The sequence below is a fragment of the Opisthocomus hoazin genome, chromosome 19 (assembly GCF_030867145.1).
Source record: "Opisthocomus hoazin isolate bOpiHoa1 chromosome 19, bOpiHoa1.hap1, whole genome shotgun sequence".
Taxonomy (NCBI): domain Eukaryota; kingdom Metazoa; phylum Chordata; class Aves; order Opisthocomiformes; family Opisthocomidae; genus Opisthocomus; species Opisthocomus hoazin.
Window position 1 is genome coordinate 5,381,596 of NC_134432.1, and position 18,310 is coordinate 5,399,905.

The 18,310-nt window shown below is 53.4% G+C and overlaps 1 protein-coding gene across 4 annotated transcripts in view; it reads right to left on the reverse strand.

The window, feature by feature from the left end:
- NSMF (NMDA receptor synaptonuclear signaling and neuronal migration factor) overlaps window positions 1–9,184 on the reverse strand; it is a 53,609-nt gene extending 44,425 nt beyond the window's left edge. For all 4 annotated transcript variants that reach the window (XM_075439308.1, XM_075439305.1, XM_075439307.1 and 1 more), the window contains exons 1-2: window positions 9,017–9,184; window positions 292–353 (exon numbers count right to left, since the gene is read on the reverse strand). In XM_075439308.1, coding sequence (XP_075295423.1) covers window positions 292–353; window positions 9,017–9,111 — 157 coding nt within the window. In that variant the 5' untranslated portion in view covers window positions 9,112–9,184. The remainder of the gene's footprint in view (window positions 1–291; window positions 354–9,016) is intronic.
- Window positions 9,185–18,310: the final 9,126 nt, after the last annotated feature.

The window sequence follows — 18,310 nt, forward strand, 5'->3', positions numbered from 1 at the left end:
TGTACAGTGCAGTCTTTCACTTCCCAGCTGAAACTTCTTCCCAGGACATCAGCTCTAGGGATAAACTGATGACAGGGCACTTGTCCCCACAGTCCACCCAACCCTTGCATCACCAAACCGCCTTTTGTCCTCAAGGGCTTCACAGATCTACAGGGTGACTCCTCCCGCCTCTCTGCTGCCGGGATCTCACACCAACCCTTTATACGATAAATAAATGCACTTTTGTTCTAAGGCACCTGTAAACAGGCGCATGCACGCACAGATATTCACAAGGTACATCAATTCTCTTACCTGAGCCGTTTCTACCTTCGGGATGGTTTTGTGAAAGATATTCTCCAAAAGCCCTTGCCGCTCTGCATATCCAAGCATCACAGAAGGCACCAAAGGAGAGAAAGAAAGACAGGGGTAATGGTTAAAGGCCAAGGAAAGAAGGAGCAGTTCAATATCAATATACCGCTGTTTTCCTGCGGCTGCCTTTCCCGCAGCTTCAGGTGACACCAACATAAACCCGCTGCCACAGCAGTGGGGGCTTCCTGGTTAACACACCTCAGCTCTCCCTGGCCAAAGAGGAAAACAGAGCTGGACTACAAGCCCAGGACTATTTTAGTCTTTAACTTCTCTGTTAAAACAAAAAAAAAAAAGAAAATGAAACGCACCTGCAACAAACTTGGCCTTGTTTTTGTGATGCACATAGGAACTGGACCACTGTGTCCACCCACCCTAAGTTAAACCCCTTCTGGCCGCCCAGGGAAGAAGGTGTCTCTACCCCAGTGCCAACCATCACCCCAGCCTTCTACTCTGGTTCTGACTGCTGCTATCTGTGAGTTACCACAGCTCAGATGCTGATGCTAATACTCATTTCACCCACCTTAGCCCTAAGTTCTCAAGCACCAACTATGCCAGTGTTTGGATTACTGGACAACCTTATTTCAGAGACCCCCACAACACTCCACAAAAGCAGTTCCTGGTTCTCTGATGGATTCAGGTCCTGTGGATGACTGAGATTTTACTGAAATATAATAAGAATCAACCAGGCAGGGTAGCGCAACCCTTATCACACATGAAGGCCTAGGTAAGAGAGAAAACCTATGAATATTCCAACCAGGGAAAAACTTTCTGCTTGCAGCCCACACAGGAAAGGAAACTTTGGTCAAGGCATGAACTCCCTGGTACACAGTAAATACCAGCTCCAGGCTCCTATCTCCAGCACATTTGTAACACCCTGCTGCTGTGCGTGTTCTCCTGTACCTAAAAGACCTGTGACTCAAGAGAGTAGTATCAGCTTTTCCCCAGCCATCCATTCTCCCCAGGTTGGTAGAGCAACCTCTCCAAGGTCCATCACAGCCAGGCTGGTATTTGCCAACGGACAGTCCAGGGCAGAGGCTCACAAACAGCGAGACGAAACAGCCACCCACCTCCTCCGCAAGCCAAGCCAACAGAACCCAGCAGCCAGGCGGTCTCTCAGCCTGGAAGCACACCAGCATCTCTTGGGGGAGGAGATGAAGACTTGCTGCAACGGGGAAGACTCTCCACGCCAAGGCATCACGTCCACTGTACTCCTCCTTCAGAGGCGCTCAACCTCAGAACATCCCTCTCCAGTTCAAGCTGCCACGAAAGACCACACTCGTAACAGCCATTAAACATCCAAGTGCAAAATGGCTTTGACCTCCAAAACAACCTTCTGCTTTGCTACTCGACGCAGCCGCATATCCCAGCCTGTGTAGCCAGGATATTCCCCCAGTGCTTTCATACGCCTCCTTCCAAAGGGGAAAAGATTAACCGAGCTACAGCGTTCCTCCCAGAGCAACTAGAGCTGGAACGAGTGGGAAGTCCATTTGTCACCCACAGCCAGCATGAGAAGATCAATATGAACGATGAAGAAAGAGTAATTTAATCTCCCTGGGACTAAATTTCAGCACAGTCAAATGCAAAATGCTTTGGAGCGGCACAGCCTGAGCTGTGCAAGAAGCAAGGTTTAACCTTCTGCGTCATTATAGTCTAACATGCAGTGTTGAGGTTTCTTCTATTTCCAGATGCTTGCCTGCCTAGTACAGGCTGTAGCCTTAGACACCAGGCTGGGGTGGCAGTTGCCCAAACTGTCCTCCTCAGTGCCTAAGCCCCCCCCCGGCGATGGTCACACAGAAGAGCTGTGCAATTAGCACGCAATCCCCACTATGAAGAACAAAGGGATGACCATCACGGTTCACCCATACAGGAGGACAAGTGCCTCATGGATGTTCCTTGCACCCACCATCTTTCTGTCTGGGCAAAATACAGGACTTGGTACTGGGGCAAAACAGAAATGTAAAGTCGGGAGCTGGAGTGTGGCAACGTCAGGGAAGTGATGGAGTCACCGTCCCTGGAGGTATTTAAAAGATGTGTAAATGTGGCGCTCAGGGACATGGTTTAGCAGTGGACTTGGCAGGGTTAGGTTTATGGTTGGACTCAATGATTTTAAAGGTCTTTTCCAACCTAGATGACTCTATGATTCTAACATCAAGCTGTGCAGCTGCAAGAGCACTCCTGAGCTACTCCTGCACTCCATCTTCGAGGTGGTTAAGGCTCAGCCAAAGCCACAGCTGATCTTACGTAGCACTGGCAACAGCCCCGCTTTGAGTAGACGGCTGGGCTGGAGACCTCCAAGATCTCTTCCACCAAGACTTCTGAGACCCCCAGGCTTCCCATGGAAATGTCTGTCCTTGCAAGACATCATCAACACCGTCCACAAACAGGGCACTTGCACCCTTGGGAAAGATTCTGAAGCTTCTGTTATGCATCAGCAGTCATTCCACGCAGAAGAAAAACATAGAATTTTAGACTGGTTTGGGTTGGAAGGGACCTTACAGATCATCTAGTTCCACCCCCCTGCCATGGGCAGGAACACCTTCCACCAGCCCAGGGTGCTCAAAGTCCTGTCGAGCCTGGCCTTGAACACTTCAGCAACAAGCAACTTCTCAGGTAAATTATCAGTGAGAGAACACGGTGATTTACAAAAACAAAAGGCCAAATGGCAAAATTTAGTCTGTAACTAGTTCCAAAGCTCCAAGAGCATGTTAGCTCATCTATCATTCTCTCCATTCGTCTCTCTGCCAACGCCCGAAACATATCCGTCTGCCTTAAAATCTGACCCAACGCTTCACCCTTCGCTTGCAAACCACAGGCTCAAAAAATGGGTACCAAGCACCTCCTAAGACCCAAACTGCAAACAGCTTACACAGAGACGGAGAGAAGCACCCCATCCCACCCTGCTCCACGGTGAGAAGAACGCCACTCGGAACAGGAGCCCAGGTTTCAAGGTGCCGCAGCGTCTCTAACCTCACTCTCCTGCTTCCCCAAGCAGATGAGGTAGGAGGGTAAAATCCCACGCTCCAGAGCTCCCAGGGAACAGGCGATACCCAGCGCTCCCCTTGTGGGTCAGAAGCACGGTCGAGGAGCGCAGAGCTACTAAAAAAATGTTGCTGCCTGGCCCAGGCTGAACCTGCAGCTCTGCCACAACCCTTCCCCTTCCGCTGCTCTCAGACGCTGCAGGCCAACCCGAGAGCAAACGAATGCGGACGCTTGATCACAGTTATCCAGTGACAGCTAATGAGGCAACGGTGCCTGCACAGTACCATGTGCGACGGGGGTTTTCCAGCCAATTACACTGCAAACTTCAGACTAATTTTTTTGCCTATTATCTCAGTGGTTCCCTTCTACATTCCTGCTTCCCAAGTGCCACCGGCTTCTCCTTGGCTGTGCCTCAGCTGATCTCCCACAGATGTCTGCAAGTGCCCTTTGCCAAGGGGACTCTGCCAGCCCCGCCAGCTCCTTATGCCTCGTCTCCCCTCGCCAAGCCTTTTGTGCTCCTTCGCTGCCTCACTGTGCTCACAGGCACCCCAGTTTCCCAGCTTCTGCCCATATCGTTAATGCGCCACTTACCCCCTCTCCCTGGCCACCCACCAACTCGATCAAAATAAAGTCAGAGCAAAACTCAAACAGATGGTAGCTGCTCTATTCATCCCATTCTTTTCCATTTCTTTTATCAACGCACTGAATTAACACAAGTCACACAATCGCACTTTTCTCTCGGCGCAGTTTTGCCCCCACTATCACAGCCAACGTAGTTCAAGTCCCATCAAGCCTTCTGATGGCATCGGACAGAAAATCCTTCAACTGGGCTCAAAGAGGAGGCACCTCCGGATAATTCAAGCGGCAAGAGATAAAAAAGGAAACTTGTTTCACATAAATGAGATGAAGTACAAGGTGCCTTACAGATACACAGGCCGCTGAGCTACAACCCTGAGCGTATGACACTGCAGAAGCTGCACACAAATGAGCAGCTAGTACCAAGAGGTGATCGGCTGATGACATGACAAGTTTAGCCCTGACTCATCTAGGGAGAGGTTTTCACTTTAGTAGCAGATCAGACCTGCACGTTACACAGTCAGCACAGCTTGATTTAACAAAAGGACACCAACCAGGGACCACAGGCCTGGTACGCGGCGCTGCTGAGCCTAACCACTGAAGACAAGACTGCCTTTGCCTCAGAGAAAACACCACCATCTGCTCCGGCTTCTTCTCCATCAGCATGGCCTCAGGAGTGCGGAGGGTGGGACGGGGCAGCACCACACAGGCAGCGAAGGCAGCTGCCCTTCTGAGGGCATTTTTCAGTACTCACTGCGCATTAGATGTCAAGGCTGGACTCGGGTCTGGAAGAGGAACTGACTGAGATTTTGTGGAGAAGCACAGACGGTTTGGACACAGATTTGCTAGAAGGAGGAAAGATGCCAAATAACAAAGATCTCAATTACAATGTGATGAGCATAGAATAGCCTTCATGTCTCTGAAACAACCACATCAACAGGATGAAAGGGGCTTTGATGCATACTGGCAGCTATGGGAAATTGATGCAGACAAATTTACGCAATCCACTGAACCGACACTGAACTGAGTGAAGAAATCTGAACTGAAACACTCGGAGATACATGAAGGATTTGAGATAACTCCATTTAGAGCATAGCAGCAAGTTAAGCAAAACCTGGACTATTCAGGAGTATTACATGGAAAAATGAAGAACACCCACCACCTTCTCGTGTTCCTTCAGAATTAATGCCCAGAGGAGCTGCAGCAGGAATCTGTTGTGACAGCACCTGACAGTGCTGCATTTCAGGAACACAGGAGAGAAGAGACCTCCCGCATCACCAGGACCTACGTCCTCCTACAGCAGCAATCCTGCTCTTGTCACCACGCACAGAGGGGAACACCGCCAGCATACCCACAGTTAACAGCTCAGTCATTAGAGACTGTTGACACCTACGTTGTTTAAGCCTAATACTAACAATACCCTGACAAAAATTAGTTTTCTGAAATATCTGTGCAGGGAGATGGTAGCTGGAAAATATTAGATTTCAAAATTTTAAGTTCTCACTCTCAAGAAAGGGAAATCAGATGTCAGCAATGGATCTTAAAGTCAAAGACCCCACAGTCTTGGAGGAATTTATAGTCACAAAGCTTGGACACGAGGAGAGAGGACAAAGCAGGAAGAAGTTAAAAGAACAAGTTAACTGAAGCATGAGAGAGCTCACACCACTCACAGGAAAATTCACAAGCAGAAAAAAGGAGTCTAGACTCAATGAAGAACCCCGATCTAAGCCACAAACTGCTCACGCAGTCAGAAACCTGGGATAAGGAACCCATTCAAGTACCTTGGCAATCTGTCAGTGCAAGATTTACCCTTTCGCAGCAAATAACGCGTCACGGCCTTGTTTAAACCCACTCCCTAGTCCTCTCTAGCCAGGAGAGAGGGAGTGAGACCAAATTCTTATCTCTCTGCAGGGCGTCTTGGACCAGACGCCAAAGTCCTGAAGTTGGGTAAGGTGAATCCCACTGTTGACTCGAAATATTCCTTGTGCTAACTCTAGCAGGGAGAGATGGTTCTGGAACACCCAGCGAAAGTCCCGTGTCTGTTCACTTGCGCTATCACTCGCTCCCAAAGCTGCAGGGCACGGCAACGCAAAGCAGAGCTGCAGGAAAAGACTTTCTTGCCACATCTGGGGCACCAGCATTGCTCTGCAGGCGTGAGGCAGCAGGGACAGAGAGAGCCCATTTCTAAAGGCTTTGGTCCCTCTATGCCCTTGAAAGCGTGCTGAAGAAGGGACAGAGCGTGTGCCAGACACCACGCAGGCCGGGACCCCGAGGAGGACCTGCCCGAGCCCAACCGGCAGCAGCCTGGGAGCTGTCAGCACAGGGGCAGCACCAAGGTCGCGACTCAAGGACATCTGCGTCATCCCTGCCTTCAGCACCTGCGCCCCGGGAGCTGCAAGGCAATAAAGCACACCCGGGGAGGGAAACACCATACGACAGCGAGATCTCGCACGCAAGCGCTTCAGATTTGACCACAGCAACAGCACCGAGCCACAGCCACTTTCCCGGTGCCACACGCGGAATCAGCGCGCTGCTCGCTGCAACTCTCTCAGGAAGAGACAAGACTACAGAGACCAAAGTTGGCAGCGTCGCAGGTGCTCTCAACAATGCTAGCACTGAGCAACTATGCCATTATTTTGTAAGAAGCTATTTAAAAGACCTAGCATACAATAAACTGCATGGAGCTTAATTAATTCTCCTGGGACAGGAGGCTCCCCTGAGTCGCTCTGCAGAGATTTTAATTTAAGAATCCAGGGAGCCTGCACCTTCTGCTTAGATCACATTACTCACAACAGCAAACAAATGATGCTCCCTGCTTAGCAAGATGGGCAAAGGCACACACACACTCCAGCCACGCATAATAAATATACATCAGCGGCCGCCTGGACTTGCAGCGTATTCCAGGAGATGATTTTTCTCTCAAAAAGAACAAGTCGGGAGAAATAAGGACAGGGCAGAGCTCAGGAGGCACAGAGGAACAATCCCAGGGCATCTCCTCCCGCAGCACCAGAACAGGGTCCCGCAGCTGCCTACACGGGACCGCAGGGACCTGATCGCTGCAGCACTGCCACCCACACAGGGGATCCAAGCCCCCAGCCCTCTTGGGAAGGACAGAATAGCCTATCTTTGTAGCCTCACCTACTGTCCTGCAGAGCCTCCTCGCTGTATGTAAGGCAGATATGGGAATACACGGAGGAGGACCCAGGGCAGCGCAGAGGAGCTGTGTGCGACGTGCCCCGGGGAAGCCCGGAGCAAGCCCTCCCACAGGTGGGCCATCACCGCTGTAGACATTCTGAGGGTGACACAGATGGCAGGGCCCGCGATGTGCCTGGAGCGGCAGGACAGAGGCACGCCGCCAGCGCTGCTCCCCACCAGCACCTTCTCCACTCACAGAGGCAATGCAGGGAGCTCCTCAACAAGTTCTCTGCCCTCCCCAAAGGCTTTTTCCGTCAGGCATTTCTAGAGCAGCGCATGAACAAGGAGACACATAAGAGCACCTGCCCTGTGCCGTGGTCTACGTGACCAGACACTCCTCAAGGACTTCATGTTCCCCAGCCCGAGTCCACTCAGCTAACTCTTCTGGTCAAACCGCCACAATTCACACCACCAAGAGAGACCTCGGAGCTCCCACACGGCAGCAGCAGCAGCCCATCAGTACACAGCGGGCATGTAGCAAAGCAGAACCCCAGAGACATTTCGTGGACTCTACAGAGCTGATACTACTTGAGTAGCATCTTGCCATCCTGATGTGGGCTCAAAGGCCATTGTGTTCAAAAAGCGTTAGTCGTTCTGAAACACCCACACTGCCATTTGAAATCTTACTGATTATCGAATGTGGTGTTTGTGTGACTGGCTGTCTAATCCTACTTGCAGAACCCCATCACAACAGTCATGGTGGATTTTGTGTCATTTCTGCACAGCCACCTGGCTGACATCTGCCGAAAAGAATCCCACTCCCAGATCTCTGAACGCTGTTGAAAAGGCTCACGTTCTCATTACTCGTTACGAACAGGGTGGGGAAAACTTCCAGGTTCTGCCCAGACAGCTTTCTCCAGAGGCACTCCAGACTTGGAAGGGTGGATTTCTTCACACTGCAAGCCGACAGTGATACACAGACATCTTTGGATCCCTTCACTTCCAGCCGTACGACTGCCTTCCCCCCCTGCACAGCAGAGATGCCGTAATGCTGAGTTACAGTCACAGAGAGGTGACTGAGATCTCTCAGCAGCACGGATCGCGTCCTACACACGACTCCGGGTTATTCTAACGCAATTTTGCCTAACACAAAGGAGGCGTTATATAACGCAGCTGAAAAGTTTATGCCTCCCTATCTCCTTCAGCAGCACAGAGCTGGCCGGGATGTGGCCGGGACTCCGACAGCCCTGCCCCTTCGCCCAGCGAGCGGCGGGAGCGGGCGAAGCCCTGCGCCGGTGCCCCCGGACAGTCACGGGGCCGTGCCGCCCGCGCTGCGGCGAGGGACCGGGGCCGCTGCCACCCCTCCGGCCAAGGGCACCGTCCCAACGCTCACCTGCGGCCGCTGCGCACACCTCAGCACAACCCAGCGACACGTACATTTCCTAGGATCTCGCACGTTCGATACTGAAAAGCACCGGGACCAGACAGCGAGTGAAATTTTACTGTAAGACAAGATATAAAAGACTTCGGTTCTGCATCGTGCCCGTCAGCCGGGCAGCGCAGCGCCTTGGGACACCGAGGGCAGCCGAGGCGGGTCTGCACCTCCAGGCAACGGGTTTTCCCTTCAGAGGAGCCAGACCCCGGGGAGCCGGCGGCTGACCCTGCCCTGGGGCCGGCAGACGCTCGTAGGGGCCGGGTCCCGCTCACCCCGGGGAGCCAGGCGGTGTGCTCGGTGGTCGCCCCGCCGCTGCCGTGCCCCGAGCACACCGCCCGGCTCCCGGCGATGAGCGGGACCCGGCCCCGACGAGCCCCGGCCGCCCGGCTCCCCGCCAGCCGGACCGGCGGAGGATGGCGGCCGGGCCCCGACCCCCGGGGCGGCACCGCGGGGACCGCCAGGCTCCCCCCGCCCGCCCCCTCACCGCTGCCGTGGGGCTCGGGGCCTCCCCCCGCGGGCCGAGCCGGGGTCCCCGGCACCCACCTGACTTTGGCCGCCACCGACGACATGGCCTCGTTCCTCAGCGTCTTCCTTTTGGACACGGCCGTGCCCATGTTCGCGCGGGGGGCAGCGCTCATCGCAGGACCCCGCGGCTGCCCATGCCGCGGGCGGGGGCCGGGTGCCGGGGCCGCCGCCCCTCGCCGCCGCGCTCCCTCAGCGCCCCGCCATGCCGCGGCGCCCCCCGCCCCGCCCCGCCGCGCTGCCCCCGGCCAGTGCCGCGCTCCGCCGCCGCGGCGGCCGCCTCATTGACTGCGGCAGGGGGGGAGGGCCCGCCGCGGCCCGCCGCCCAGGAAGCGCCGCTATATTTGGCCGGCGGCTCCCTCCTCCGCCCCCGCCTCCTCCCGGCTGACATCATGGCGGGCCGGCCGGGCGAGGGGCGCGGGCCCGCCTGAGGGAGCGCGGCGGGCGGGAGGGACGGGCCGAGGGACCCGGGGGAGGGCAGCTGGCCCCCACTCCCGCGCCGCAGCCCTCCGCCTTCGCCGGGTCCCGCCCGCCGCGGTCTGTGCCCGCACCTGAGGGGAGGCTGCCGCCGGGCTCCCTGAAGGCCACGGACCTGCGACCTGCCAGAAGAGCAGGGATTTTGACACAGAACCGTAGCCCGCCTTTGGTGGAAGCCGTGCAGGGTTTTGCGCGCGGTTCATTCTCCGCTCTGTTGATGGGGGGGGGGGGGGTGCGCCGGGGTCCCGCTGCCGCCGGGCTGGAGACGGTCCCGAAGGCCGAGCTATGAGGTGGTGAAGGTGATGTCTCGAAGGACTGACAGAAATGCCCTCCTCCTCCGCTGGCTTTGTCCCGTCAGCCCGCCGCCGCTCACCGCCATCATCCCAGGGTGGCACGGGAGGCCCCGGCGGTGGCAGAGCTGGGTGTCCAGAGTCCTCCTCGGCCCCGGTGTCACCTGCAAGAGCAAACACCTTCCTCGGGTTCATCGGCTGCTTGGAAGCAGACCCAGTGCGAGGAGCTGGTCGGCCGCCCAGTTAGCCAAGCCTCCGGGGATTTCCAATTTGTGGAATCACAGAATGGTTTGGGTGGGAAGGGACCTTCAGAGACCTCCTAGTCCGACCCCCAGCCACGGGCAGGGACATCTTGCGCTGGGTCAGGTTGCTTCAACAACCTGACCGTGACCACTTCCAGTGATGGGGCATCCACAGCTTCTCTGGGCGACCTGTTCCAGGGTCTCACCACCTTCATCATGAAACATTTCTTCCTCACGGGCAATTGAAATCTACCCTCTATCAGCCTAAAACCATTGCCCCTTGTCCTGTCTCCACAGGCCCTGGTAGCAAGTCTTTCTCCATCTTTCTTAGAAGCCCCCTTTCCATACTGAAAGGCTCCAAGAAGGTGTCCCAGAGCCTGCTCCATCTGAACAATCCCACCACCTTCAGCCTTTCTTCACAGCCAAGGGGTTCCAGCCCTCAAACCGATTTCATGGGTGTAGGCTTTTGTCCCCAGGAGGGTTTGGAAAAGTGCTTTTGCTTGAGAAAATATTTCATAGATCTGCTTTCAGGGCACCTGAGTGAGTGGGGGCAGCAAATTTTTAAACATTATTCACACTATGTACAGAAAAAGCACCTGGGCGGTCCCCTTGGCTCTGCGATCGAGTGCACGAATCCCAGGAATTCGGAGCCAACTAGTTCAACAGTATTTGACAGAGGGGTAGAGGTTTTATAGGTAATTAAACTTCTACAAGCTTTGTGAAAAGAGGCAGCCAAAGGAGGGAGTGACAGACAGACAGACACACCTTGGCGTGTCTCCACCTGTGGAAAGGCTGCGGCACAAGTTTCGCCGTCCTTCAGAGACCCTGCATGGAAGAGACCAGAAGTCTGCGAAAAGCTTCAGGCCTCCCTCTCCATAGACTCTGAAACAAAAGCTGCAAGAAAAGATGAGCATTTGAATAAATTAAGTCTAACTATATGGTCTATTAATCTAGAAAGTGAAAGCTAAAGTAATCCATGCAGAGAGCAGGAAAAGAGGTGGGTAAGGTACTCAGCTACCTTGGGGTGTGTGGACACGAGGAGCGGGATGTAAATACGTCACCAGCTGGAATTTCATCACACGCTGGGCAATCCACCGTGAATAACAAACTTTCAGAAGTGTGTCTTCGCGTGGACACGAGCTGGCAGCCGACAAAGTGCCATGTGTGTAAAATAAAGACGTCTCCCTGCTTTTTAGCTCAGCCCAGCTGACTGAAGGAGAGGTGCCAAGGGACATCGGCTGCTCCGTCCCTGCCACCGAGTGAGCCGGCCTCCGTGTCCCACTCGCTCCACAGAGCTGCTCTCGCGGATGCGAGTCGCTCCGCTTCCCGTGGGGTTTTGTGTCTCAAGCAGGATGAAGGCAGCGCTGACAGGAGCAGTGAGGCTGCTTTAAACGTTACGGTCTCGATCCCCGGTGCTGATGTCGGTGAACAGATTTTTGGGCAGGCGCGTCTCAGTCCCGCGTGTCGGAAGCAAGTGTGGTAGAGCTGATGCTCACTCACCTAGTTGGATGCCCAGCCTTGCTTCACACCGCTAGAAACACAGAGACCTAAAGGTGCACAGACAGCCAAAAGAAGGGAGAAAAGAGAAATACATGGGAATACTTTTAAAATGAAGTCATTCCGAGCCTTTTGACTGTGCTTCCCCCCTTTTTTTCCTGCATAATTAAATGGAAAAAAATGCTCTTTATTTCTGTGTTTAAATATTTTGTCGGCTGTGGCAAATGCTATTCTTTAAAAATGCAATTAAAAAACAAAAAGAATCAACAAAACTGACAGACAGGTCTACTCTATCCCCAACATAATCCCCACCAGATCTGCCTCGAAACACCCCAAAGTTGCTCACGGTGACATTTCCCAGGTACAAACCAAAACCCAGCATCAGGGCATTGGATTTCTTCCCACAGAAGATGACTCCCATTAAACTTCTGCTCATGACTATCCCCCCAGCCCTGTTTTTGTTGTACAGTCATGGCACCAAAGAGTTTCTACAAAAGAAAATGAGAGAAAATCCATCTGTTTTTAGGGCACACCTTAAAAATACTGTAAATAACTTGAGCCATGCAAGCAGTTAGAGTCTGAGTGAAGCAGTGTCCAGTACTGTCAATTCCCAAAATTAAAAAGCAGGGATGCCTCCACCTTCACGCTGTTTTCAGACCACTCTCTGCCACTTTTGTGCCTCTTGTTGCTCTCTCAAACTCTCCCTTGTCCGCTCCCCGGCAAGGTCTCGCTCGCTGAGGCTGAGAGGGTCTGAGAGGGTCGAGCCCAGCGTCGGGCTCACTTCCAAGGTGCATTGGCTGCTCAGGGCTTGGCCAGATGGGTTTTGAAGACCTCCAAGGATGGAGACGCCACCACTGCTCCGGTGCATGTCCCAAGGCTGCACCACTCTCACAGGGAAAGAATTTTTCCATATCTCTGATGGGAATTTCCCTTGTTGCAACAGGTGCCCACTGCCTGTTGTTCTGCTCGCCCCTGAGAAGCGCCTGGCTCCACCGCTCCATAGCACGCCACGAGCACCGGTCCATCTCCCCGCAGCTTCCCCTCTTGCTCTCTGCTCCTTCCCTACCTTCTTTGAGGGTTTCCTCCCTGCCTTTGGGTTTCTCCAAGGTATCTGGGGGGTCTGGGTTACCCTGGTGCGGCACAGAGAGGAGGCAGTGGGCCTCCGGCTCATTACAGCTGGAGAGACGCCTTTGCTTCGTGCTAGGAAAAAAGTCAGGCGAGCCAGGCAGACTGTTCCCCATCGCTTCTCCATGGCAACAGGCCTTCCAGACGCACACACGTAGGCAAGCAGGCTGAGGAGGCAGGGAGCACCGTGCTCCCCCCGCCCCAGCCCCAAACCTCCACTGCTGGGGCTCTCTCTGCTAAGCTCACGTCATCTTAGGGGAGCACACCCCAAAACAGCTCCCAGAATAATCCTAGCCAGTCAGTGAAATGCTTCCCTCCTTCCACCGGGGAAGGTGCAATACCCTGAAGCCCAAGCCAGGCATAATTCATCCTGGTCAGTGGTGGTTTTTGTCCATAGGGATGTGTCACACTTTGAAGATCCGGTATCTCAGCACATCTCTGTCTCGTGGGGAAACCCGGAGCCTTAGGCCTGGCCTACGTCTGCGACTGGGCTGAGATGAGATGTCCTGATGATTCTCAGACTTCAAGGATATGGTCTTTTTGTGTTTAGAAAAGCTGGTTTTGTCTAAACAAGCAGAGGAGTGTGTATCCTGACAATGGAAATGCAAAACGAGGAACAAGGCAAGCCAAAACCAGTCACAGGAACAACCTGCACAAGGCAAAGGCGAATAATAACAAATACCTCTTCAAGCACATCAAGCACAGGAAGGCTGTTGGAGTCTGGCGAGTCAGAAGTTGGCCGCAGTGCAAGAGGAGCATTTGTAGGAGATAAGGTCAGGACAGAAAAACAATGAATATTTTGCATCTGTAGTCAGCGAGGAAAAGCTCAGAGCAGTTCCTGTGCCAAAAGTCATCTTTATATGGATGTGGCATTGGCTTTGGCTCATAGTCAAGTGTCAGCAGAAGAAGTTGAGGAATAAACAGCCAAACTAAAGAGTGCAAATTCACCAGACTGAGATGGTTCACCTAAGTGCTGAGGAACTCAGAGATGAAACAGTTTAATTACTTCATTGTAGCATGTAATCACTGTGCATACCTTAGCCTCAGTGCTCGAGAGCTTCAAGGTGACAAATGGGAAGGGTTTGGGGTTATTACAGACCACGAAGTCTGAGGTCCCTCCTGGGCAAACTGATAGAAATCGGAATAAAGAATATAATTAGTGCATAGGTGGATACACCTAAAATACTGGGAAGACAAAAAAGATGTTTTCCCTTGAATAAAGGAATGCTTCATAAATCTATGACAGTTCTTTAAAAGTGTTGATAAGCATGTGGTATAGTCTGCCTGGATTCCCAGAAGGTCTGTTGCAGGAGCTTCTTACAGAAACACAGCTACCGTGGGATTAACAGAAAAGGCTTGAAATAGATAAATAACTGGTTAAACGATTCTCAAAGAGCAGTGATCAATAGGCAGGCTTCTTAATGGGAGGAGGACTTCAACGGAGCCCCGCAGGGACCTGTGCTGGGGCCTGCTCACTTCAGCATGTTCAGAAATAATGAAAAGGAGTTGAAAAAAGGGGTGACAAAGCTTGCTGATGATGTTAAGGTATTCAGGGTCATAAATACATGAGACACTCTAAAGAATTATACAAGGACCTCATGATAGTGAATAACAAGGTAATAAAATGGCTCAGGACATCCAGAGCAGGTAATTGCAAAGATAGGCAAGCAGGAGAAAACCAGTCCCAACTTCAGTGACACAGTACTGGGCTCTGCACTGATCCTTGTCCCCAGAAATGGCCTCTTTTTCTCCCAGCTGCACCTGAATATCGTCCCCGCTCGAGCTGTGTTTGTGCCTCACACACCAGTCGCTGGCTTTGGAGGGAGTGCAAAGCCAGGAGGGAAAGGGAAGGGACTCGGCAGCGTAGTAAGCGTTAACACAGGGCAAAGCATGATGTTTCACTGGCCATGGGAAAGGACTGGAGTTTCTTTGGTCCATAGCGAAACCAGGCTCGTTTGTGGTCTCTGCAGATAGCACGGTCGGTTATTTAGCTACTGGGAAGGGCAGAACCACAGGGCCAGCAATGCTGAGGGAGCTGTGGGACCCCGCTCCCCTCCCCAGGGACATTTCCCGGGGCCGTACATCACCGCAGTGCGAGCCGAGGTGCGGGTGCCTCCCCGGCACCTGATGTGCTGAGACTGCAGCAGCAGCGCGCAGAGGACCGGCTCAGGCAGGGATGTCTTCAGCCCCCAGCCCTCTGCTCCCGTCGTTCTGCCCAAAACAACTGCCCCAAGGGTGGTGGTCACGGAGGGGCGAAGCACCAGGCTGAAAAGAGAAGACAAACTGCTGTGCCTGCTGTCCATAAACGCCGCGTCCCGGTTCAGCTCTGCTGACATGTCACGACAGCCCTGAGAGATGGTGATAAACCCAAGGGGGTGGAGGAGCTGGAGGAGCTGTCGGGGATGGTCTGCGCAGCACAGTTTGGAGAGAGTTGGAGGACAACAGATGTGGCCAACTGCACTGGGAAGCTCAAGGTCTCCCAGGTACCAGGAGGTCACTCAGAATCATCCAGCCACCTTGCCGCTCGGCCAATTTAGTCACTTCAGGTGATGTTGCTGTTGAATTCATTGATTAGAAACTTCACTCTAATGAGGTCCTGGAAGAAAATAACTTTCCCAATGCTGGCATAATTAAAATTAGGCAATACATCACAGAAGCTATATCAATAGCTAACAAGTTGGAGTTAGCCAAGAATTATGGTTTTGCTTTGAGCGGATTCGTTTGGACAGAGCTGTTCTTAAGTGGCCAAGCATTTGACATCAGAAAATAAGAGCTTGTTCAAATGCAGTCCCAAAGATATTCCTGACCGCTGCATGAACAGTTCTTCTCTCTGATACAGAGCACTCAGACCCAACGTTAGGCCAGCTCACCCCCAGCTGTTTTTAGTAAAAGACCTAATCAGTAATTATCAGGGCTGGATACAGCCTCTCAGCCTGGCTTTCTGTTATGTGACATGTCCCAACCCCCATGTGCTAGTGAGTGCAGCGCTGGCAGGAGAGGAATTCAGACCCCTTAGACCTTGATCACAGCGTTACCTGCGCTCAGAGATTAAACCCTCTTCTCCACCCTCCTAAGTCACTCCACTTTCCCAAATCTTCTAGTTTTGCCAGCATTATGAAGAACCCAAAGGTTATTTTATATTGTCTGTCTGCTCCTGCACAAGGCAGCAGGGTCCCTGGCAGGGCAAGCCAGAAGGAACCCTGGTCCAAACTGGAGGTCTGGAAGGGAGGATCTGTGCGTAGCTGGGCGTGGAGGACATGGAAAAGCAAAGCAAAGCCAAATTTGGGAAAAAACAACGTTTAAAAAGGCCTTGGAGCTTTACTTCCCATGTATAGCCATGGTGTGGGGGAGATCTGGGGGCTGGTGCACTCTCTTGGGCTGAGCGCCGCAGCCCATGCACGGCACATACGGCCCATGCTCAGGGCAAAGCCCAGCGCCCGCACGGCCGAGCATGGCTCGGAGGCACGGTGTGCTGCCGCTGCCCAGGCTGGGCTCCTCGCACGAGGGGCTCCCCGGGCACAGACGGCCGGGCTGCATCTCCCTCAAACCCCAGCCGCAGAGCCGCTTCGTCAGCCCCCGCTGATCCAGGCTGCATCAGGCAATGACTCAGAGCAGGAGCTCTTCCAAGCTGGGTCCAGCGGCCGCAGCCTGGCTGCTGGGACGCTCCACGGCAGCGCGGAGTTGGCCCGGGTCTGCCCAGCTCCGCAAGCGCAGCCCCAACAGGCTTTGCCACGGCTGCTGTTCGGAGCGAGGGGAAGGTGGCGGAGGCTGCGGGGTTTGTTTTGCTGCCTTCTTGCTGAGAGCGGCGCAGGAGCCTCAGCAGCTTCCTCTGAGCAGACATTAGAGATGGGGAGGACGGGCTTCAGCTCGGCCCCATCGCACAGCAGCCCCTCTTGGCCCCGCAACCCCTTTCCCCGCTCCCGCTGCACTGCAGCACCAGCGCTGGCACGGCCCGTCCCTAGTGGGAGGCATCACAGTACTTAAAGAAAATTATGTTGCTGGCCTTTTCATTATGTTGCCCAGCAAATGTTCCCATGAAATATAGGCCTAATTATCTACCCACATTCAGATTACTCTAAGATGCAATTTGCTTTTACTCTGTGGAGTTTGCCTTCCTTCTGTGGATCTCATGATTGAAATACACTCAATTAGCTATTACTCTGCTGGCTGAAATCTTCAGCTGCTTTCCCGACAAGGCTGCTCCGTCCAGGTCTTGCTGGCATTGCAACAGCCAGGTGACACCAGCTCACATGCAAGCCACAAAGATGTCTCAGCACTCAGCCATGCCTGTTATTTATTGGATTTGCGTTGCAAACGGGAAGCCTAGTCAGGACTGGGGGCTCGCAACGTGAAGTATTGAACAAACCTTCCTTAAAACATGGCCCCTGAAGGCTAAAATAATTTTCTAAATGCAAGCCATGCCTTGCACCAGGTAGATTGGAGCCAGGCAATCCGTCCTGTGCATACCCTTGTTAATATGCACGCACACCAATTCATAAAGTAATCACAGTAATAATAAAAATAATATAGTTCAGGCACGTAAGGGAGGACAAGAGCATGTCCAACTGTATCAGCCATATAAACCCTTCCATTCCTTCTCAAATCCCTCTGTCCTTTCCCAAACTCCACCTTGAACGCAGCCAGAGCGTTTCCCACCCCCTGCTCTCCCAGCCACGCGGTCCTGCTCTCCACCCCGTGCCAGCAGAAAGCCTTTGCTCCTTGCTGCCCAGCCACTTTTCTTACCGTTTACTGAGCCCAAGAGCGGCGAGCACCAATATTGGGCAACTGTGCACAAAGTCTGTAACGTTCAAAACCAGAGCAGGTGAGTGGAGCTGCCGAAGAGCCCGAAGAAAGGAAGCAGCGTCAGCCCGGGAGATCGCTGTGGTCTGTGTCCGTCCCCTCGGCGGGGTCATTTCAAAAGCATGCTCCTAAATCCCTCGAGGGAACTCACTCTGCCCAGGAGAGGAAGCCCCTGGATGAGACGCCACGTTTCTGAGTGAGGAGGGCTGATGGGAGAGTGGGCATTTCAAGGGCAGCATAATATTATACATCTTTTTTTTCTTAAAATGCTACAACAGTTGGAGAGAAACAAAAGAAATGAGCATTGGCGACGGCAGGAGGAAGGACTGGAGCAGGACGGTGACATTGTTTCAGTCCTGTAGGCTAAACTCGTGGCATCAAATTGACATAAGCCAGTCCCTCAGAATAAACTACAATAAATCAAACCAATCGATATAACAAAGGAAACAACCACGTGGATATTTCACACAGGGGGAAGATCCCTCAACCTCTCCACAGACCTGTGGGAGCACCGGTGCGAAGGCTCGCTGGTGCCCTGTGCTGCTGCCTGCTCGGAGCAGGACTGTCACCAACGCTCACGCAGCTTTACTTGGCCAAGCTGTGACACTTGCTGGGTGGTGATCCCCCTCCCCAGGGTGACGTGCTCCCACGCTGCACCATCCTCCCGGTGAAGGGAAACTGATTTTTCACCTGCCCGTGACAGGTTTTCCTGCCAGGCTCCCCAGCACCGGCAGGGACCATTCAGCAGCTGTGGAGGTGCAGGACTTGGCCCTTACGATGGAGGTTCCTCAAGGTCGGGATTCCCAACAGAGCTCCAGGAACAGATCTGAGGGTAATTGATTGCTCAGTGATTCAGTGCTTACTCAGGTTTTGCTCCATCTACA